Source organism: Sitophilus oryzae, unplaced genomic scaffold (genome assembly GCF_002938485.1).
Source record: "Sitophilus oryzae breed Bouriz unplaced genomic scaffold, Soryzae_2.0 scaffold_1111_pilon_pilon, whole genome shotgun sequence".
Taxonomy (NCBI): Eukaryota; Metazoa; Arthropoda; class Insecta; order Coleoptera; family Curculionidae; genus Sitophilus; species Sitophilus oryzae.
In genome coordinates this window covers 4,183,652-4,207,932 of record NW_022145740.1, presented here as the reverse complement: position 1 = coordinate 4,207,932, position 24,281 = coordinate 4,183,652, and the positions used below count along the sequence as shown (strand labels likewise).

The window sequence follows — 24,281 nt, the reverse complement described above, 5'->3', positions numbered from 1 at the left end:
TTTTAAATCTAACCCTATGTATATTATTAAAAAAATCAAAAGACTAACAATAATTATTTATTTTATAATGTTTTATCACTTTCCGGTTTCTTTTTTATATTGTATTCTATACTAAGGGCTGGCAAAGGTTAGTCTTGGGTCGAGATTTCCGTATGTAAGAAGAGTACAATTCGTTTATAATGTACTGAACAAAGAGAGAACAGTAAACACGTTGCCAAACGTATGAAATAAACCAAGAAAATTTGCACATTGTTAAGAGACGTGGCAGGGGATATAGCAGATTTGTCGCAGTCTGTACTGATTACGGTTAAAGGTAATCAGTACCTCTGTCAGTACCTGGTCAGTACTTAAAGTTCTAGGGAAATGTGTACATCATGCGTTCAGCTTCACGATTTAATTAAGTCTTGTGATACTCTATTTGTTTATTTATTAACGAGTCTAATTGTTTATTTATTAACGAGAAATTTTCTCTATAGCTTAAAAAAAACTAAGTGCAAGTTAGAAACACTTCCATTTTTGGAAAACAACTGGAATTGCTGGAATTGCGTTGGTATTTACAGTGGTCGCGCTATTAGAACTCTGAATTCAAAAATCGATACCTCGAAATCTATTAGAAACAATTGATTGTAGTTCAAAAAAATTCTTCGCAGACAGTATGTAATTTTTTTTATAAATCAAAAAGTTACACGATTACTGAAAACTGCTATGCACTAAAAGTAAATGGATGTGTTGTTTAAAATTTTAGAATGGAAGAAATTAACTTTATCGAATTTTTCTTATGTAAACATATTGTAAATGACCCGATTTTCAAAATAAAAAATGCTTCAATATCTAAAGTGGTTCTTAAGTTATGGCGTCTTATGTGTTAAAAATTTGAGTTTTTAAATTATCGCCATTACTGACGTTTTCTCGTTATAAAAAAATGGACACCCTAACGATATCCTTATAATTTCATTTCAGATGCTCATAAGCATATCTAATGATTTTATCTCGTTACCTTTTCGAAAAAAAGTCTTAAAAATAAGCGGTTTGGGATCGTGATTTTACTTTACTTGATAGGGAGAGGCGTACCGGCAACAACGCAATAAGATTCCTATGCGATTTACTTCCACACATGTAAATACCGACCCAAAATTAACAGTTGCCAACACGGTATATATTCTAATATATTTTATATACATATTTATATTATATTCTTTTTTAGACTAGTATATCAGAGTAGCTTAAGAATAAATCCATTGAATTCAAATATAAATATTATAAAAAACATTTGAAGGCGCTGGGTTAAACGTAGTCTTGACTAAGGACACGGAGGGGGGGGGGAGCAAATTTTTTACCTATTAAGTTTCATACTTATTTTAATAGATGGCTATTTTCTTTTATCTATGTTAACTTAATGCAGAAATTCGCACACTTGCAGGGTTAAAGCATTTTATGCTTCTGTATACTAAGTATATTTCAAAATATGTATTTGATGTTAAATGCCATTGGGTATTAAATCTGTTTTAAATTAAAAATTTCTGCTGTGTATTAAAACTGTGTGTTAAAAAAACATTTCAAACATATAAATATTAAATTCTAATCTTTAAATTTTTAAGCTCTGATTTCGCCATATTTCACATAAAAACTATACCGAATTTGAAAATTAAATTTTATTGCGTAAATTTTAAATAAAAATACAAATAGTTGGATAGAAATATGGAATTTAAAAGTATATTAGAGTCCATGTCGACATGATACAATTTTATTCAAAATATATTGCAAACAGAATTGAATATAAGTACTTAATATTCAACGCTCATGATATTTTTACGGTTTGACAATTTTATTTATATCAAAAAATATTATAACATAAAAAATACGATAGGATATCCCTTAAAAGTACATTTAATATTCCGAATGAGAAACATAGAAACTGTAAATAAATATAACAGGATAATCAGTTTTAATCTAAATAAATTTGTAATTTAAATTAAAAATTAAAATACATTGCTTGATTTCGGTAGCGAATATGCGTGAATTAGAATGCAAAAATTGGTCGCCATTGGTTGTCACTTTTACACAAAGGGAATATATTTTAATATGGTCATTAAAAAACAAATGCATTCATATCGAAATTATTCACGCTGTTTAAAATTGCTAGGAAATTTGGTTTTAAATGTATGTTTAATATTTCAGGTGGGCTTATTTATATACCCTGTTAATTTAACGAGTTACAAAATTTAGCAAATACGAATAATTACATTACAAATTAAAGTTTTGAATTATTAGAATTTTTGCTGTTAATTAACACATCATATTTAAACACAGAGTTCATTTTCAGCAAGAAAACGCTGAAAAATAATAACGTTGATAAAAGCTGCATAACAAAAACAGTTTTGAAATATAAGTAGTAGTCCATTTTATAATAATCCAGTTTACAAAAATTATAAAAAACTAAGGAGATAGGTTGATACCTGTTTTTTTTTGTTTTAGCTTTTTTTATTCGGCTGTACCGGGTGTCCCACTAAGAATAGCTCTCGACTGTATCTCAGAAAGTATTAGCCGTAGGGCTTACGGAAAAAATATTTATAACTAAAGGGGCTATGAGAAATTGCTGGAAATTATTTTCAAGTTTGTAAAACGGCCGCTAGATGGCGCAACTGCTATGGAAAATAAGAAAATAGATTTTTTACAGAATTTTGCCTAGATAATGGGTACTATAAATAATAGCTTCATAATCTTCAGTAAATTTTGGATTTTTTTTGTTTGAACCATTTTTCCCTATCTGCTAAAATAAAGTGGTGGGGGAAGGTTAGATCTATTTTTATTTAAATGTTAATAACTCCGGACTGGATGATCAGAATCCAACAAACGAGGGCTCATTTAAAAGAGCGTTTTTTACTCTATATTAGAGTAGTAAAAGCTTAAAAAGTCAGCGAAAACCGCATCTTGATATCTTCTTGCAAACTGAAGATATTAGCAAAATTATAATAAATACCAAAAAATAAGCCCTTAATTACATTATTTTTACAATACAGTATTAGTAGCCCTCTTGATTAGGCCCATTCTAACAAAAAAATAAGATAGAAACAGTTTTATTTTAAAATCGACGAAATACCAGAATACCATAATACCAGATGTATTAATATCTAATAATTAAGATATTATTAATAGTGAACAAGAAACGATGATTCAGTGAAGTCATGGTAGGCTTTGGAAAAAAGTTGCTTTTCGTGTAATAGTATAAAAATCAAATTGTTATTAGATCAACATTTTGATAGTCTTAGCAGCGTTTTTTTATCTTTTAAGTGCTTTTTCAAAATGCCTTTATTATTTGAAGTAGTTGAAGTTGTTGGGGCGTTTTGAAAAAGCAATCAAAAGATAAAAAAACGCTGCTAAGACTATCAAAATGTTGATCTAATAACAATTTGACGTTTATACTATTACGTTAAAAGCAACTTTTTTCCAAAGCCTACCATGACTTCACTGAATCATCGTTTCTTGTTCACTATTATTAATATCTTAATTATTAGATATTAATACATCTGGTATTCTGGTATTTCGTCGATTTTACAATAAACTAACTGTTTCTATCTTATTTTTAGGTTAGAATGGGCATAATGAAGAGGGCTACTGATACCGTGTTGTAAAAATAAGGTAATCAAGGGCTTATTTTTTGGTATTTATTATAATTTTGCTAATATCTTCGGTTTCAAAGAAGATATCAAGATGCGGTTTTCGCTGACTCTTTAAGCTTTTACTACTCTTTACTATCAGCTAAAATTACGTATACTATTGCATTTAATTTTTTTGAAAAAACGCGCAATGTTTGTTAACTTGTAAGACAACGCCCCCTAGCGTCTACGTTCAAAAGCTTATTATTATTGTTTATATGGTACAATATAGTGTAAGAAACGCTCTTTTAAACGAGCCCTCGCTTGTTGGATTCCGATCATCCAGTCCAGAGTTATTAATATTCAAATAAAAACAGATCTAACCTTCCCCCACCACTTTATTTTGGTAGCTAGGGAAAAATGGATCTAACAAAAAATATTCAAAATTTACTGAAGATCATGAAGATGTTACTTACAGTACACCTTATGTAGTCAAAATTGTGTAAAAACTCCATTTTCTTATTTTTTGTTGCAGTTGCGCCCCCTAGCGGTCGTTCTACAAACTTGAAAATAATTTCCAGCAATTTCCCATAGCCTCTTCAGTGATAAATATTTTTTTCCGCAGCCGCTACGGCTAATACTTTCCGAGATACAGCCGAGAGCTATTCTTAGTGGGACACCCTGTACAGAGATAACACATCAGGGCACAAACAAAAATGCATATGTTTAGAAAATAAGTAACTATTTAGTAAAACTATTTAAATACAAAAATATATTTTTCGTCCATTTTTAAACAACTCCCATCTCAAAATATTTATATAAGAAGGGTATCACAAAATATGACTTGACGTCGTGGATGGTTAAAGAAAAAAAATCACTTTCTCGCATATAAATGGTTTTCCATCAAAATAACCAGACAGTGCCGTACTAGATAATTTACAAACGCTCCAGTTAGTCTGTTAAGTCTATACTAGCCTAGTAAACATTTCAAGGGTAGCGTATGCCATCCTACCATCCTGGACACTTTATCTACGTGGTCTGTATTTTAATGCATGCGACAGAGATAAATATTAATGATCCGTTGATAGACAGAGAGACAAAATAAAAACGGCATACAGTGTTGTCGCATTTAACGTGCGTAGAAAAATGTGGTTAGAAAAAAATAAACTATTTTAAAAACTTTCATGTGTACTACTGAAATGAAGATAATATATCTAAGCTAAATATAATTTATTACATCTGTAGCAAAATGAGTAATTAACTGTGAAAAATAAAGTTCCAACCCTAGATATAACAATTTTCGTAAACGCCTACTTGTGCGGTTTGAAATTTTGATGCAAAATTCGGCAATACCATATAGAAGAAATGTATCAACTCAACTTTTATCTCTTTTTAATACATTGTTATTGATGAATGAATAATACACATTGATTTGTTATTAAGCTGTCTACGTCACTTTCTTGCACGTTCAAATCCAGACCACGCTTTTATGATGACCCATTCGGTATTCGAGGTTATTAAAACGCATTGCACTAAAGTCGCAGTTTTGAAATGGACTACTTTATGTTGTATTTATTCAAATATATTACAATATCAATTGCGGTATCTAGTAATCTAATAAGAAACTATCAAATATATATTTTTCATTGACAATCGATTCTAATAACATCATTTGGTATAATTATTTTCTCTAAGCATCATATTACACAACTGATCTAAAAATAGTTTGAGACGTAGAATGGTCCATCAATATATTAGGGGTGTCTAAGCGGGGATTTTGGGATTGACTCAAGCGCGGCAGAATAACATAAGGGGAGAAACCTTGCACCCTGTGCGCGTAGGATAGTCGATCAGACCAGTAAGAAAAGTAAGTTAATTACATGCAAAAAGGGAATGTAGTTAACTAATCTGACGATTTAACATAGGGAAAATGGGAGAGTCACAAAGTTGCAATTAAAACGTGACGTGAATATTGTCAAGCGTTGTTATTGTTTTTATTTTTACAAACCGTAGTAGCTAAGATAAAAGTGTGGTGCTGGGAACTAAAAATTGTTATACATATACATATACAGCCGTTACTCGCTGACGAGTATTCGACACACATAAAGAAAATGGTCACGCAAGGCGTTTTCTTTCATGAGCTTTTCTGTGACTGAAAAGCCCGATACGTGATGTTATCTGCCTACCGCACTCCGGACATTCAAAAATCTCATTGCTTTGTTGCCTCTCTACTTTTGGTTGCCGCTGTTAACTGAGTTTACAACCCTTCTCCATTGAGTTCTATTGTGAGCTGCTTTTTCCCACTCATTCTGCATGTTAATTCCCTTTAAATTTTCGTGGAAAATGTCCTTGTATCTTTTCAGTTGTCCACCCGGCCTCCTCTTACCGTCCACAAGCTCACCGTAAAGCAGAGATTTTGGTATGCGGTTTTCTTGCATTCTGCATACGTGACCAGCCCATCTTAAGCGGGATTTTGTGACCATGACTTCAATACTCTCGCAGTTAGATTTTTCAAGGACCGATACGTTTGAGACATGATGGAACCACCGGACTCTTAAGAGTTGTCTAAGGTGTCTCTGTTGCAACTTGTTCAATGCGTTCATGTGTCGGCGGTAAGGCACCCAGGTTTCGCTCCCATATATCATGGTGGGGATTATAATTGCTCGGTATACTGCAAGTTTTGTTTTTGTACTCAAGTCATGATTGTAGAAAACCCTGTCTTTTAATTTCCAGAATGCTCTTGAGGCGCTACTAATCCTGTGCTGAATTTCAGAGTCAATATTGGCCTTTTCCGAAATCAAACTGCCAAGGTAATTGAATTCCGCCACATATTCGAATAGTTCTTCTCCGATTTTTATAGCATTGTTGTGATCTTCCGGGGGAGTGCACATGATTTTAGTTTTGCCGATGTTCAGCTTAAGGCCCAAAGCCTCGTATGCCCAGGTATATGTGTTCAACATTTCTTGTAATTGTTGTACCGTGTTTGCAACTAGAGCGCAGTCGTCAGCGTATTGAAGTTCTGTGATAAATTTTGTACGTGTTTTTGCCCTGAGTCTTTTTATGTTGAACAGACCGCCGTCATATCAGTATCTAATGCCCAATCCTCTCTCCTGCAGTTTGCTGTCCACTATAATGGAGAGCGCTGCCATGAATATGTTGAATAGGAGAGGCGCTAAGACACATCCCTGCCTAACTCCTGTATTTGTTAGGAATGGGTCTCTCAGTGATCCATGATGTGACACTCTTGACTTGTTGTTTTGGAGGCTTTTACACACTGTAAGAAATTTGTTGGGTACTCCGAACTTTTCCATAATTGCCCAAAGCGCATCTCTGTTCACAGAGTCGAAGGCTTTTGTTAGATCGATGAATGCAACATAAAGTTTAGACTCCTGCTCTTTTACTTTTTCCTGTAGTTGACGGATGGAAAATATGGAATCGACGGTGCCGCGGTTGGTACGAAAACCCCTTTGCGATTCTGGAAGGATTTTTTCTATATATGGGTGCAGGCGGTTTGACATTATTTTTGCAAGAATTTTTCCGCCGATAGCCAATAGCGAAATTCCCCGGTAATTTCCGCAGTCTGATGCACTTCCTTTGTTCTTAAATATATTCACTATATTCGCGTTGCGAAAATCGTGAGGTACCTCTCCGCTTTCCCATACGACATCAAAGAGAGCCTTAAGATGATCCATAATTTCTTTACTTGCACACTTATAGATTTCCGCCGGAATCGCGTCACAGCCAGCTGATTTGTTGCTGTTTTATGGAGGTCTTTATTTCTTGTTCTGTTATTGGGATGTCTAATACATCGAGGCTGTTATACTGAGGTATTGTGTTTAGTGCTTCCATATTGGGGTTGTTTTCTTGGTTAAGGATATGGCTGTAATGTTCTTTCCAGTGATTTCTGATTTGTTCTTCCTCTTTTAGAAGTTCGCCATTTTGAGCCATGATTGGGCAGCTTACCTTCTTAGTTGGACCGTATACTTCTTTTACAGCCTCGAAGAATTTACGATAATCGTGATGAGTGGCGTACTCTTGAATCTGATTCGCTTTTTGTGACCACCAGTTATCCTTTACTTGGCGCAGTTCTCTTCGAAGGGTGTTGTTGGCTGCTTTAAAGTTATCTACCAGTCTTGGATTAAGTGGATTTGCAGTGACGGCTTGATGTGCTCTATGCTTTTGTTCCAAAAAAGCCTGTATATGCTGTTGATTTTCGTCAAACCAGTCTGGTTGTTTCTTTTTGTTCGACTTTCCCAGTACTGCTTCGCTGGTTTTATGAATCGCATCCCTTAATTGTGTCCAGTCTTGTTCAGCTTCCAATATTGAGATTGAAGTTATCGGTGGAAGTGATTCTTTGATGGCTTCCCGGAGGGCGTCGGCGGTATTCTTGTTCTCTAGATCCCGTACGTTCAATCTGGTCATGTTGTTTTGCTTTTTACAGCGTGGATGTTTGGGTTTTAACTGGATTTTCATTTTTGAAATTAAAAGTCGGTGGTCAGTGCCGCATTCGGCATCTATTCTAGCTTTTGTGAGCCTAACATCTTTTAGATGCATCCTTCGAACGATTATGTGGTCCAATTGATGCCAGTGGCCTGATCTAGGATGTTTCCAGGTATCTTTAAACTTGTTCATCAACATGAACCACGTATTGGTGATGCAAAGATTATACTCTGCGCATGTTGTTAATAAGCGTTCACCATTGCTATTTGCGTTTTCCATTGTTTTCCCAATACGTCAGGCCATATTTCCTGTTGTTTGCCTACACGGGCATTAAAGTCACCTAGCAAGATGATTCGTTCGTGCTTTGGAATTCGTTGAAAGGCATTTTGTAATGCTTGGTAAAATTTATCCTTATCTTCAATTTTAGCGTCAAGGGTGGGAGCGTAGGCACTAATGTTGTTGACGTAAGTTTTGTCTGATATGGGGTACCTTAGGGTCATAAGACGTTCGGAGACACCAATAGGTACTTCTGTTAACTTGGTGGCGATTTCGTTTTTGATCGCAATGCCTACACCATGAATTCTCCTGTGTGTTGCGGGATGACCTTTCCAAAAGAAGGTGTAATGCTCCTCAGTGAGACTACCTTCATCTGCAAAGCGTGTTTCGCTCAGAGCGGCAACATCTATATTTAATCGGTGGAGTTCCTGTGAGACCAGTGCTGTTCTTCTCTCTGGTCGATTTGAATTTATCTTGTCCAGTAGAGTGCGGACGTTCCACGCCGCGAACGTGAAACATTGATGTTTTTTGTTTCTCCGATGATACGCTCGAGTAGGCACCCCTCCCGGAGATCCGATTGAGGGGGTATTTTACCTCCGGACGATAATTTTGTCCCACTCGAATGTTCCATCATTGCTGTGTGTAAGCTGCGTGAAAAGGTTTAACTGTGGCGGTTACGCTGCCGCACAGTTTTGGCTGCAACTGTAGCACGGGATGGCTATGGCACAGTGAGGACTGCGACGATAGTTCCCTTGTGCTACGTTCTCGGCCGGCTAGGTGTATTTTATTACTCCTTTTCCTCAGAAGATGGTAGGTCTGAGGGTTGTATAAGGTTATACCGCCTATACTCGGACGTCAGAGCCTCGTTTGTGTAAACAGGGTGCACCACGTGAAGGTGAGGTTGACTTTTGGGTAAGCTAGGCTATATGTATCGCTTCAATACCCCTTGCACCCCTAAAAATTGTTATAGTTATTGGCAGTCAGTCATTATGCGAATGATCTTCAGAATATTATATTTTTAAAACTTATGATAATTGGAAATAATTCGAACTTCTTAGTAAGTTAGAAAAAACTATGATGTTTTGAAAGAAGAGCAAAATATAGCTAATTTTTAAGAAATATGAAATATTTAATCAAGTCTCAAAGGTAATATTATACATTATAACTTAACTATGTATACTTATTAGGTAAAATATATGCTCTAATTTTAATGTTCTCTTAGGAACTTTACAATTTACTTGCGAATTTTTGTTAATTTTGATGATGCTAATATATGGCTTAGGAAATTGTTCTACATCTAATGATTGGCACTCGTGCCAATAAATAGCACTTAACGAAACATAAAATGACCAGTCATTAGGCCTTTTTTATTTAAATCAAACTCAAAAATATCAAAACCATATAAAATAACTTAATAGTAACTTAACTACTATAAGTTATTACTATTGATTTTTAACTACATAAAAAAACATATTGCAACACTATAATACTATTTATTGGCAATTTTCTTGTCAATTCTTGACAATGTGCAAATAAAATTAATAAATAAAAAACTAGTATACAATATTTGAATTGTATTAGAGTGTACCATGTTACTTATTTGAAACCGAGTTTAAAACTGTTTAAAAAATATGTTTTGTGTATTCCCCTGTCATATCTATGTTCTATCATGTTATTTACCGTGATAATTTTTTTATCATTAATAAATATCTATAGGTATATTTTTAATAAATATGCTTATTATATGTATGCCAAGAAAGATCTCTAAAATATAAAGTTATCTAATATTATTTGTCAAAACTAGAAAAACCAAGTGCCAATTACTAGCAAAATAGCAACGCCAATTTTACTAGGTAGGTGTGCCAATAACTAGCAAAATTATAATTTTGCAAAAATAATTAAAAAAATATTTCGGATTTAAAATAGACAAAACTAAATATTTTTTCATTAAAATTAAGTAGAGTAGATCGTCGATATAAATAACCGGACAAAGAAAATTTTTCTTACATGTTTCGTTAGATAAAATATAATCGTATGTCCTTAAAGTGCTAATAACTGGGTGGTTTACCCTATATCCTTTTTATTCTTTTCAGCAACTAATTTTCACAATACAATTGATCCCCACGACGATAAACTAAATCCCCATTTAGCATCTTGGGCTCCATTACTAATAGTAATGCACATAAATATAATTAATCTTCAACAAATAAAAATCTATTAGAGATATCAACGCTATAGCTGAGTTGAGATTATTCTTTTCACAAACAAAACTTATTAGGGATCGTCGATGTTTTGAATCCAATTTAGGAATTATTTTGTTTTGTCGCAATTATCGTTGTCAATTCGAATTTAAAAAATCTAAAGATAAAAATGTTTATAAATGAGATAAATTTCACCAAAGTAAATATTTATAGATACTATTTGTACACTACTGCAAAACGTAAGTTTGAATAAACAAAAATTTATATAGTCTGCTACATACGATTAATGTTTGTACTCGATTTTTAGCTGATTTTTCGTCTAAGGGTAAAAAATGATTTGGTTGGTAGTAGCAGCTATTTTAGCTGGATTGCTTTGGCGTATTTTTATTAAACCACTTAAATATTGGTCAGAAATAGGAGTGAAACAAACGAGACCATGGATATTTTTCGGAGATTCTTGGACAACAGTATTTAGAAGAATGAGTTTTGCCGATTTTGTTCATACAATCTATAACTTACACCCAAACGAAAGGTACAGTAGCCAATTAATTAGTTATTACATATCAAAACATTATTAAACGTTATATTTGTAATACAATTTTATATTTATATATGTGTATTCAAGATATACTGGATTTTATCAATTTCTCACACCAATATTGATGGTTCGAGATCCAGAATTAATTAAACAAATTACTGTGAAGGATTTTGAGTATTTTACCGATCATAGAACAATGGTAGATCCGGAAGCTGATAGACTATGGAGTGGCAACTTACTTTCTTTGAAAGGTACTGTACCTGTAGAAGAATATTAAATCAGTAAGGGGTTAAGGGGTTTTTAGTTAGTTGATATTTTCAATTACATATTATTCTTAAAAATAAACTCTTACTATGATGGATCCTATTTTCGTTAACGTCATATTTTTGCTATTGTTAGAGTATCACATTTCCTTATACATTTATTACCCTTTCCGTAACATTGAACTAAATAAATGTCGTGCTTCTTTAAAATTTTAAAACAGCAACAAATATGACATTAAATAAAATTATATCAATAGCAGTCTATCAAAAAACGAAATTATATTACAGAAGCGCGTTTTGATTTTTAAGACTTACAAAAAAAAATTCAACCAGACCTTCATGTTTTCTTTTAATTTTCTCTAAAACGGTATGAAAATTTAAAGTATAAACGGTATTAACCATTTCAGGACAACTTTTTTTATAAAGAATGCATTTTTCTCAAAATGTCAATAATAAAAAAGTTGTTCCTCTTGTAAACACAATCCGGGGACATACTGTATATAGATTATATACAGGGTGACGCACCTCATTCGCCTCGGTTGATTATACGAAAACGGAAAGATGTAGAAACAAAATATTTTATGGGTATATGTGGGGAGGGAATGTGCACAATTTAAAATTATTTTGAAATGTACAGGATGTTTCAGAACTAAGATCCATACCAAAGTTATATTTTTTCTTATGAAACACCCGGTATTTTGTTTCATTTTTGGATTCTTGGGCCCAAAAAAAGGCATTTATTATAAGGGTTAAATACAAAGGTTAAATATGTTTAAAATCTTTAGTTTTTCAGATATTTAAAAATATTTAAATTTACATGCTACAATAGAATAGACTATTAACACCCTGTACATTACTTTTCAGAATTAATCCTTATGCTCAGTTTAAAGGTAGAGAAATAAATAAACTTTACAGAAAAATGGTATTGGTTCCTTGAATTTATACAGGGCTATCAAAAGTTGCTGATCTAGTTTAAGGATATATTTTATATAAAAACTTCGTTTCTTTGAAAAACTTCATGTCCTATTTCGCAGAGGTGGTAGTGGTTTTACAAAAAAAAACCTATTAGGCAGGAACATGTTGTTGGAAGTGAAGAAAATGAAGTTGCCGTAATTGGCTCTTTTATAGAAAATCCATATATCTACAAGTAATCGTAAAATAATTCAAAGAACTACTTATTCGTTTTTCTTGATAGAATAATAAGTACACAATTAATAAATATTATTTATTAAACTATTGTAGGTAAATTAAATCTAACTGTCACTAGAACCTTGCCATGACAACAGTAGCCATCTTGATTACAATTTTGTTGAAAAATCGCTTTTTATCCAAAATCTGAGCCAGATAGGAAACCCTAATATAGTTTGAAAGAACATTTAAATCTGCTTCGACTTATTTAAAAAAATACGTAGTGTTGCATTTGAAATAACGAAGTTTTATGTAAAATAAATATTTAAAATGGACCAGCAATTTTTGATACCCCTGTATACATTTAAGGGAGGAATAACATTTTTCTGTAAAGTTATTTCTGTACCTTTAAACTCAGCACAAGAATTAATTCTGCAAAGTAATGTACAGGGTGTTAATAATCTATTCTATTGTGGCATGCAAATTTAAATATCTTTAAATATCTCAAAGACCAAAGATTTTAAACATATTTAAGCCTTATAATAAATACCTTTTTTTAGGGCCCAAGAATCCAAAAATGAATTAAAATACTGGGTGTTCCATAAGAAAAAATATAACTTTGGTATGGATCTTAGTTCTGAAACACCCTGTACATTTCAAAATATATTTAAATTGTCTACATTACCTCCCTACATATACCCATAAAATATTTTGTTTCTACATCTTTCCGTTTTCGTATAATCAACCGAGGCGAATGAGGTGCGCCCCTCTGTATATATGTATGTAGTTATAACTAAAATGCATCTCTCGTATAATTGTAATGTCACGGTATAATGTTAATAAACCGTTTTTAACAGAATATTATACAGTCGCTTGAAATATTTGGGTTTTTTAGCAACATTAGAGTCAAAACGAGATGCTGTTCCGCTTATCATCGTGTTTATACACTATGAATTTAAATCAAGAATAACTCAATATAAAGACTGTATTTATAAATTCTTTTTAGGACAAAAATGGCGTGAAATGAGAGCAACCCTGAGCGGTTCGTTTACTAGCTCTAAAATGAAGAGTATGTTTGTTTTAATGAATGAAGCTGCTGATAAGTTTGTCCAGTTCTTTTTGGACAAAAAAGAAGATCTAATCGAATTAGAAATGAAAGAATGTTATGCGAGGTATATTTTAAATTAGTGAAGTCACTGACTACTTTGACTGACCTTGTCATTTTTTATATACCGGGTGGTGCATCGGCGTTGGAAACATAGGAAATCCCATGCAAATTTTGAACTGTCCATATATTGACTCCCCTATTAATTTTACAGCAAAATTGCAAATAGGTTTTTTAAAGACCTGCGTATGATGAATACACATGCCAATTTGAACAATTTTGAATAAGCCCTTTTTAACTAATTTAAGAAAAAATGCATCTATTTTTAAATTAAATCTGAACAGGTAACAATGCAAAACCAGACACATGTCAACCTATCTTAAGTCCTCAACCTATGATTTTGTCAATTTGATCTGCTCTTTTCGCTACTACGTTATATTACCTACAGTTAGTGTGCCCGAAATGCATTGTTGTAATTTAAAACCTGTAAAAAACAGCCAAAGGCCTAACGTTTATGAAATACAATTTGACATTTCGAAAATCATAAGTTGACAAATTAAGGTATGTTGGCATTTGCCTGGTTTAGCATTGTTACCTGTTTACGTAATTGACGTAATTTTTTGGAATTGTACGAGATAATAATTTTTTATTATTTGTAAATTTTTTGTGCTTTGCGAAGATGCGACGATGCACCACCCGATGTATGCTTTACACGAAGATGCAATCAATATTTCCCATTATTCAGTAAAAACTCTTGAAACGTCCTGGAAAATTGGATATTTTAACACCATGTTAAGCCAAAGAATTACTATATTTAATAATTCTTTATTAATTTGTATTACTATATTTAATAATCTTTTATCGAATTGCAGTAGTATTAAAACTTCACATAATGTTTTTCCAGCAAAAATTAAAACAAAAATAATTTTAGATTTACTAATGATGTTATAGCTACAACTGCTTTTGGAATCAAAGTGGATTCATTGGCACAACCAGAAAATATTTTCTATAAAATGGGTTTAAAAATAACCAATTTCACTGGTATAAAGATGTCTCTTAAATTTTTTGGATACTTTGCATTTCCAGGATTGTACAAGGTAAGATTTAAAAATATATAAATTAGGCTAGTGTCACTTTAAGCGGTTTAGAAAAAATGAATTTATGACATAACACACTCTTCTTAAAGTATAATGATGTGTTTAAAGACACCTCCGAATACTAATAAATTTGACATTCGATTGCGATATAAACTAAAAAAAAAACACTGAAAAATAAGCATCTGTATTTACTTACAAAACATTTCCCGGCAAACCTTTATAAAAAATCGTATATTAACAAACGAATTACAGCGCTTTCAGATGTAGCGGACCGTAAGCGCGGACCGTCCGCGACTTCAAGCAAGTACCATAAGATTATATTATATTACTAACCGGACGAAGCCATCCCATGTGAAATTGTTCATATAAACTCATGGTAGGTACTTGCTCGAAGTCGCGGACGGTCCGCTCCATCTGAAAGCGCTGTTAATCATTAAAAATTTTGGCAATATTAAATAAAAAATATCTTTATCTCTGTAGCGGATTTATCTCTTCAAAGAAGTCCTATGGGTATTTCGCTACTTATACTGCAAGAATATCTACAAAATTAAATAGTTATTTTTTACAAATTCTGCTGCTTTAATCTAAAGGGGCGTCCAGACAAGATGAGCGAGCAGTAACGAGCACGAGCAAACATTTATTCAAATTCGCTCGTGATTTCTGCTGCTCTCGAGCACATGATCAGCATCCGTCCAGACCTAGCGATTATTTGTATGGTCAGCGTTGATAGGTGTATGGCACTTCATGTTCATAATAGAGACTTTTTAAGCCCCTTATTCGATCAGCTTTATACGTTATCCGTTATATAGAGCATGCGCATTGATACAAAAATAAGGTATTACCCTATTAGTGGATAGCGTTCGCCGCTATTTAGGTTCAAATAAACGGTACGCTATTACGGGATACATTTTAGCACGGTTGCCAAGTGTAATACTTATTTGGGTTAACCAAAGAAGAAAAAAAAAGAAAACTGTTATTTATTTGTTTATAATACGTAAAAAAATTTATTTGTTTATAATACGTAAAATAGTTCCTAAAAATATATTTTTTTTTGTAGTCTTCTTTTGTCCTTCAAAATATAACCAACATATTTGAGTGACAAAAATTGGCAACGCCAAGATCCGGATCGAAAATATCGTGAAGAATTGCACCCCTTATCAAAATTATTATCTATTTCTCCGTCAGCATTTCGAACTCTAATAATATTTTCAATATATTGAAATTTATCATAATAAACAATTTTCACGAATCCCAAAAGAGAAAAAAAAACTCAATTTGTGAGGTTATTTGACAACGTTAACGTTTGACAGATGACGTGTTAAATAAACGGTTCAAAATCTAAAATGACAGTACCTGGCCCACAAATTTTGTCGGTTATTTTTCACAAACTGCGCATGATCAGCATAACGTTTAGCGTTTTACGTCATTTACCAAATAGACGACCTAAAAACTCTCTAATGTCGGAAAAAATTATTGCTTGTGCGTCTTTCATTGTATTTTATAAATTGTTGAAACGTCAAAAAAGTAAACGACTGCAGAGGAGATGGTGGAACATAACTCTTTTTAAAAATCGAGTTTCTCATGGTGGTAACAATTTACTAGACGATGTTGACACAAAAGATTCTGGAAAATTTAAGAACTTTTGTCGGGTGTCACTTACAGATTTTAATACCTTATTAGATTTAATTGACATAAAAATAATGAAAAGTAATACCAATTACCGAAAAACAATCTTAGTTCCAAAAAAAAACTTCATTCGGCCATTCCATTTTTGATATTCGATCGCAAACTTGGTAAACAAAATCCCGTCCAAACCGGACGTGCAATAGAGCGAATTTTCTTTGATGTACCGACACGGCGTGGAACAGCGTCGAGCGTGAGCGAGCAATCATTCGCTCGCTCGCAGACCGTCCACAACCAGTTAAGCGTTCCCATAGAACATACCCGAATTCTTGCTCGCTCCTGTTCGCTCATCCGGTCTGGACGCCCCTTAACGGAGACCAACTTGTCAGCAGTGATTTACTAATAAACAAATTTGCCTAACGGACAAAAAATGCTTAACGTTCCCGTAAGTGTATCTTGTACGTCGTCGTCGGACGCAAAAAACAAAAAGAAACAAAGAAAAACTGCCTATTTAAAATATATAAATGCAACTATTCAAGAACACTTTTGTTGTTTTTCAACAGATACGTCTATAAAAACCGTTGACGGTCTGTTAGAATGAGATTATATCCAAGTTAAACTTCAAAATTAACAATTACTATCTGATAACAATTACTTAATGAGGTAAAACAAAAAACCTGAAACTTTCTGTATGATTATTTTTTAATTTGTTTTTAATTTTTACTTATGTTATATTTATTTATGTAATGTCCGTTAAAATCAAAGAAACGATAACCATGCTAAAATCGACTATAATTATAAACATAACATAAATACAAATTAAAAACAAATTAAAGAATATTCATACAGAAAGTTTGAGACTTTTTGGTTTTACCTCATTAAGTAATTGTTTTAAGATATTAATTGTTAACTTTGACGTTTATCTTGATATAATGTCATTTATGTCAAAAGCAACCGCAGAAAAATTGAAAGTGACACAGAGGCGGATGGAGAGATCTATGATTAGCCTGACTTTGAGAGATCGAGTAAGAAATGAAGAGATACGCCGACGTACGGGAGTGGATGACATTATCCAGCGAATCACAAAACAAAAGTGGAGATGGGCTGGACACATTGCTAGAATGGCAGACGGGAGATGGACCAAAAGACTTATAGAGTGGAGACCAAGAGCCCACAAGTGTAACCAAGGCAGACCTCCCACCCGATGGACCGACGACCTGAAACGAATAACAACTAACTGGATTGCAAAAGCTAAAAACCGCGAGAACTGGAGACGTTTAGAGGAGGCCTATATTCAACTATGGACGTGAAAGGGGGCTGCGTCATGATCATTTTAACAGGACATCAACAGTTTTTATAGACGTACCTGTTGAAAAAACTGGTATGTCCTTGGAGTTATATTTAGTTTTTTTCTTTGTTTCTTGGTATTTTTTTTGCTTCCGACGACCGGGAAGAGATATACTTCCCGAAAATTTAAGCATTTTCTTGTCGGTTAGGAAAATTTGTTTATTAGTAAATCACTGCTGAGAAGTTGGTCTCTGTTAAATTAACGCAGCAGTGTTTACAAAAAATAACTATTTTCTAGATAGAAGTAGTACAGTATTTTGCAGTACAAGTAGCGATATACCCATAGGATTTTTTGACGAAATATTAAATAAATTTTTAACAGCCATAATTTATTCTGTTTTAGAAATTTAAAATTGCTTTGTTGGACCAAAATGCTTCAAATTTCTTTAAATCTATTATAAACGAAACTATTACGACTAGAGAAGAGAATAATATCATCAGACCTGATATGCTAAATACGATGTTAGAAGTAAAAAGAGGAATAAAACAAGATGATATTAAAGAAAATAACGAAAAGGATGCTGGATTTGCGACTGTACAAGAGTCGCCTGATATGAGTATGCTTGCTTTATAAAATGTTTTTTTTTTCAAATAGATTCAAAATATGTAATATTTTTATATTCAGTTTATTCTATACCGGGTCGCTGATATGTATGGAAACGGTCGATTATTCGGGAAAGTATACGAGGTCCCGCAAAAAGTTAAATACAAAAGTTATAGGGTTTTTAAATGCTTAACATCTTGTAATAAATTTAAGTATACAGTGTCGTATTTAAGTCGTGGCACCTCAAAGATTCATTTTTTTAAATAGAACCCCCTGTATATTATCGGGTTTTTAAATTCTTCCTTCAATTTTGAGCAAAAATTGGAATATACCTAATGTACATAAATTCAACCGTTTAAACTTTTTAACCTTAAATCCAAAAGTTTCCAAGATATGGTGTTTAGGTTTTAAAATGTTAAACGAAAATCTTGTAACTTCCAGACTTGATATAATCTCATTTTATACATCCATAAATGATAACTTGAAAACTAATGTAAAATATTATTAAGTATCAGTTTTCGCAGAATGACATCGTTAAATGAAACCAAACAAATCGAAATTAAGTAAATCGAATTATTGTTTACCTAAGTGATATTTTCAAAAGTCAATTTCTCGGAAACGGTTGGTTTGGGGTACATTGTGTGTATCTCCATTTTTGCTTAGAATTGAAGGAAGAATTGAAATTTGGCAATAATATACAGGGGGTTCCATTTAAAAAATGAACATTGATGTGAAACGACTTTATGACCGACTCTGTATGCTTAAATTTATTACACGCCAATAGACATTTAAAAATCGTATTTGTATTTAACTCGTATATTTAAACCTCATATATTTTACCCAATAATCGACCGTTTCCATATCTATCAGCGATCCTGTATATGTAGATAAATTAATACAAATAACATAAATTTCGTTAGAGTATTATCATATATTATATGCATATATGCGGGGGAGGAAGTATGCATCAGGGAAAAACCAGATGTCACTTTTTGTTAAAAATTTGACTCCTCTGCGCTATTATAATAGCGCCTATCTAGGTATATTCAAATAATTAATTTGTAATACTACGCAATTAGTTAAATAATTAATTATAATATATTATATTTGGTAAAATTCGGATAATTTATTATGGGAATGCAGATATTTAGAACAGTAAAAATGTTAAATATATTTAATTCTAGTCACCGTTAATAATTTGTGTAAAGAAAAGTTAATTTCTTTAATTTTTAAAAACAGTTCCTTTCGTCTCTTATTAACTATATAGCTTTATTTATTTTATCAAATATTAAATTGTTTTGCAGGTAAATTTAAACAGTTAAAAACATTAACCAACGAAGATATCACTGCTCAAGCAATGATATTCTTTTTTGCTGGATTCGATGGTGCTTCTACTGTAATGTGTTTTGCCAGTTATGAGCTGGCAATTAATAAAGATATCCAGAATAAACTTAGAGAGGAGATAAGAAGTGTGGATAGAAAAAATGATGGAAAAATGACCTATGATGCATTGTTAAGGATGAAATACTTAGATATGGTAGTATCAGGTAAATAATGGGATATGATATAATTTTGATTTATTACTATTAAAGAAAAACATTGATTGATATAGTCCATCAATCTATATCTATATTTAACACTACAGATTTTAATGTATACAAATATCATATTAATGCTGTACAGGCTCATAAAAGTTTCGAACATATAAGATCATGGAGATAAATTCACTCGAAATCCCCAAAAGAAATCTAATTGGAATCGAATCGAGTTGTTATATAATTTCTTGACAAGCATTTATTTACGATCTGACTAAGCAACTTCAATCCCGTTAATGCGATTTATTTTCTCCTGCAGTTTCAGAAATAACAATAGTTTCACATCAACTTCATTTTCAACTTCTATTCACATCAACATTTTCACCCTCTGTCTACTTATATGAGGATTGATTGATGTATTCAGTTGTTTTCAGTCACCAGAACTGAAATTATTTTTTATTTTTAAATGACATCCTCGGTATTTTTTACTCTATTTGTTAGAAAATGACACTCTGAATAGCTTGGCATATCATATGTCAATTTTTGACATTTTCTGATATGGTTTATTTGAAATTGTAATATGAGGTTCATAACGTCAATTTTGAGTCGAAAGCCAAGTGGTACAAAATTATTCGTAAAAAAATATTTCTTCCGAATAGGCTAATGAACCACCTTCGTTCCATCATTGAAATATGATTAAAAATACGATTTTGGCATTTTTTACCGACCAGGACAAGACATGAGAAACAAAAAAAAATTAGAAGATCAAATCCACTTTTCCGATTTTTTTTTAAATTAAATGTTTCTAATACAGCCACTCTATATAGATTGAAATTTAAAATATGATTTTTTTGAGTAAAAATCTCAAAAGATGACATATGACATGTCATTCTATTCAAGGTGTCATGTTGAATCGAGTAAAGTTAAAAAATATCGAGGGTGATATTTAAAAATGAAAAGTTGTAGTAATTTCCGGCGAAACAGGAAGTGACCGATTTTTTTATGGTGGGGTACTTTTGAGAAACATTCGGTATCACCAAAACCCGGTAGCTCACTCTATAAGAATGAGTCTATATGCTCGAGATAGTTATATCCATAATAATTATTACTTCTTTTATTTTTGGGTTCTGACGGTGGAGAAAAATATACATCCTGAAACGTTATTCTATAATAAAAAATAATAATTTTAGTTTTGTTGTTTTTTGTTGTATTATTATTGGCGAACTATGTTTTTTTAGAGATTAGAACCTGTGGTTTGGCAACAGCACGGTGACTATAATTTTATTTTTAGGCTAACAATACCAAGATTACAGTTGAGGTTTGGAACCTTTGGTGTTACAACAGCAAAATAAAACTCTAATTCACCACATTACACCAAATATTGTAATAATCAGCAGACGAATTATTTTTAATCATCTGTTGGTGACGCTAATGTCGACAATAACATGGTTAGCGAAAGTGCAAAATTTAAATGTTTTGGTGTAATGTGGTGAATTAGTGTTTTAATTAACCATACTTCTGGCCGATTCAAATCTTTGAATAAGAAGACTAAGGAAGGAGCATAATGCTATCCATGTATTCATGCATGGTGGGCGGAAAAACCACCATAAAAGCACTCTAGGGTGGGGATCCTTGACAGTTCTGTTTAACGATTCATTTGACACATTTGAATTTGATTTGAAATTTTGTGGATTTATCAGTCTTTACGGAGCTTATTTTATGTTATTTATTATTTATTCTACTACTGATAGTTGTATAAAGGTAGTAAATCTAGATGGAAATTGTGGCAGAACTTAAATTAACAGTGACACTATCGCGATTTATCGAAAAAGATTCTAAAATAGTTGGTTGTGTAGCGTGCGGTAGATCTCGGCAAAAATTGAGTGAAATAATGGAACAACTTTTCGCTAGTAAGTGACTATATAATATACATACATGTCGTAAACCGATCATTTATGAAATTCACTTAAATTAACTAAATTATATATTTTTCTTGCATTTTAGCTTTTATTTATTACTTGTCAAAAATTAGATGTCAAAGAATTTAGATACGTTAATTTGACTTACCTGCTTCAGTAGCGTATCGGATGTTTGTGTTAATAAATACTTATTATAACATATCTATTTTTATTAGAATTATATATTTTTATAACAATTTTAATAACTACCAACATTTATTCACAACGTAAAATAAAACAACAAATTATTGAGTCTACCCCACGTCTACCCTACATCATAGTTTTACATTTTTAAAATAAAATTAGAACGACACTGATAAACCGGAATTTAAGTCGGCCATATTTGAGGCCCATCGCGGTGTACCTAAGATTTTTGATATGCTCCTTCCTTAGTCTTCTTATTCAAAGATTCAAATGCATACACTTCAGGCAAAATCTATACTATGAAATTTCATCAAGAAACTCTTATTACACTGTTTTGATTTAAAAAAAATTCCCTGGACATCTACTATTTTTAATTATTATATATAGTCCTTTAATTTAAGGTATTTTCATTACCTTCATATAATTGATTAATATTATTTCCAGAGGTTTTGAGAAAATGGCCTGTGGCAGTTGCTCTAGATCGCGTATGCACTAAGCCTTACGTTATTAAACCCAAAAATCCTGGGGAACCTACTATACATCTCGCTAAAGGTGCAGCTGTCTGGATACCTGTTCACGGCATACATATGGATCCAGAAAAGTATCCCGATCCTGAAAAATTTGAACCGGAACGATTCAACGATGAAAACAAAGACCGTATTAATCCTTACGTTTACTTACCTTTTGGGACTGGCCCAAGAAACTGTATAGGATCAAGGTTTGCGCTTTTAGAGCTCAAAGCTTTAGTTTATAAGACGTTGCTAAATTTCGAGATTGTTCCGACCAAGAAAACCAGAATTCCTTTAGTACTAACAAAAGATATTTCAGTTAGAGCAGAAGGGGGCTATTGGTTGGGTTTGAAAAGAATTAATAAACAGTAGAGTTAGTGATTTATTTTATAGTAATCTGTTAGTCTCTCTCTCTCTCTTTACAGGATATGTTGTTAAATTAATGTCAATATAATAAATATTACCTATATGTAAGTAAGATTTTATTTTAGACGTAAATATATTGCTGCGGGAATTTATTATACATTTCCTTTTTTCCCTTTCTGCTTTTAATTCTAAATTACTCTCTATATAATATGATATAATTTTTATTCATATTATAAGTTTCTATATTATTTTAACAATAATTCTCAATACCTTTGAAATGTTTATATTTCTTTTTATCTTTGAAGTATGTTTACTATAGGATAACATTATGACATGAAATGACAATTTTATCCAAATGGTTGACGGCAGCACCATAAAGGCATATTATTATATTATTACTATATTATTATACAAATCGATTTTCTTAAACATCTAGCCAAAGCTATTATATATAAATATAATGATCGAGAAAAAGTTGCTCAACCAAAAAATGCCAAGGAAACTAAGACTAAGGGCGAATATTGAAACACACTATGGTATGTGAAACAACATCTGAAGAAGAGTAACTAGAAATGAGAGAAGAGTAACCGCTGAGAGAAGTCTTTGCTCTATGTGCTCTTACAAAATGAAAAAAAAACATACACTACCTCTGTACTGTTTGTAAAAAACCCAATAGTCTACAGTGCTCATGAAAAATATTATGCTTAAGTATAAAAATACGTAAACATATTAATTTTTATTTTTACCACGTAATTTTCTTAATAATGTTGCGGACCCGTACCGTGTGAACTCGGCCATAGGCTTGGCAACTCGGCTACGACTCATACGCCCACCGACGTTCGAAGAACGCCGCTAAGAATTTTCGAGATATGTCTGGATTGTCTGTTTCTCTCATATATAAGCCGATGCCCGAAACCTCAAGGAGATGGAGATAAATAACCGATCGACGCGTACAGTTACAATCACCGCGCTAATTCAAAATAAATTTCTGTTAGATAAATAATTAGATAAATTGTAAATAAGTTATAAATAGTCTTTTAATCGTAAAACAATTGTTAATTAGTGTTAAATAAATTGTGTTTAAATATATTGTGACTTTCTATCCACACGGAACCGACGAAAAACGTAACAATTGGTGTCAAGTGTGGCGTGTGTGATAGACTAGAAAAATAAAAAGACTGATAATGGCTTCGAAAAAATTGTTGAAAGACTTGAAAGTGTTCGAACTGAAATGCATATTGGAAGAGAGAGAGTGCGAGACAGATGGAAAGAAAAGCATTTTGCAAGCCAGACTGAAAGAGGTTTTGATTGAGGAAGGTGAGGATCCTGACACATTTTGATTTGAGTTGGAAGGTGACCTTGACTCGTGTCTACAAAAATTAGAAAATAAAATGACAGAGAATTCTCAAAAATTGGACGACAACCTGAACAATTTGAATAGTAAAATAATTGACTTGGAAGTTAATTTAGAAGAGAAAATCAGTGATAAAATTAATATTTTAGAAGATAAGATTATAGAGAATTCTACGGAGCTACCAGACAAAATAACACAAATTGAGGACGACGTAAATAAAGAAATCGAAATTTTAAAAGAAGAAATAGCAAAGGCAA

General features: G+C 32.3%; 1 protein-coding gene across 3 annotated transcripts; it reads left to right on the top strand.

The window, feature by feature from the left end:
- The first annotated feature begins 10,147 nt into the window (after nucleotides 1-10,147).
- Nucleotides 10,148-22,820, top strand: LOC115882271 (cytochrome P450 9e2-like). 3 transcript variants are annotated; one of them, XM_030900240.1, is made up of 8 exons: nucleotides 10,148-10,165; nucleotides 10,821-11,045; nucleotides 11,139-11,302; nucleotides 13,449-13,614; nucleotides 14,479-14,644; nucleotides 17,958-18,171; nucleotides 19,463-19,705; nucleotides 22,240-22,820. In XM_030900240.1, exons 2-8 carry the CDS (start codon nucleotides 10,846-10,848, stop codon nucleotides 22,674-22,676), a joined length of 1,590 nt encoding a protein of 529 aa, XP_030756100.1. In that variant the 5' UTR covers nucleotides 10,148-10,165; nucleotides 10,821-10,845; the 3' UTR covers nucleotides 22,677-22,820. The 3 variants fall into 3 exon arrangements, with proteins under 3 accessions (XP_030756100.1, XP_030756091.1, XP_030756080.1); XM_030900231.1 differs by lacking the exon at nucleotides 10,148-10,165 and adding an exon at nucleotides 10,639-10,752; XM_030900220.1 differs by lacking the exon at nucleotides 10,148-10,165 and having other exon boundaries at nucleotides 10,743-11,045.
- The last annotated feature ends 1,461 nt before the right edge of the window (nucleotides 22,821-24,281 follow it).

Bases quoted from the DNA above. Each gene is read 5' to 3' on its own strand.
- LOC115882271 (XM_030900240.1), top strand. From the start codon at position 10,846: ATGATTTGGTTGGTAGTAGCAGCTATTTTAGCTGGATTGCTTTGGCGT. The intron at 11,046-11,138 runs GTACAGTAGCCA...TGTGTATTCAAG, and splicing joins AACTTACACCCAAACGAAAG to ATATACTGGATTTTATCAAT. The intron at 19,706-22,239 runs GTAAATAATGGG...TATTATTTCCAG, and splicing joins CTTAGATATGGTAGTATCAG to AGGTTTTGAGAAAATGGCCT.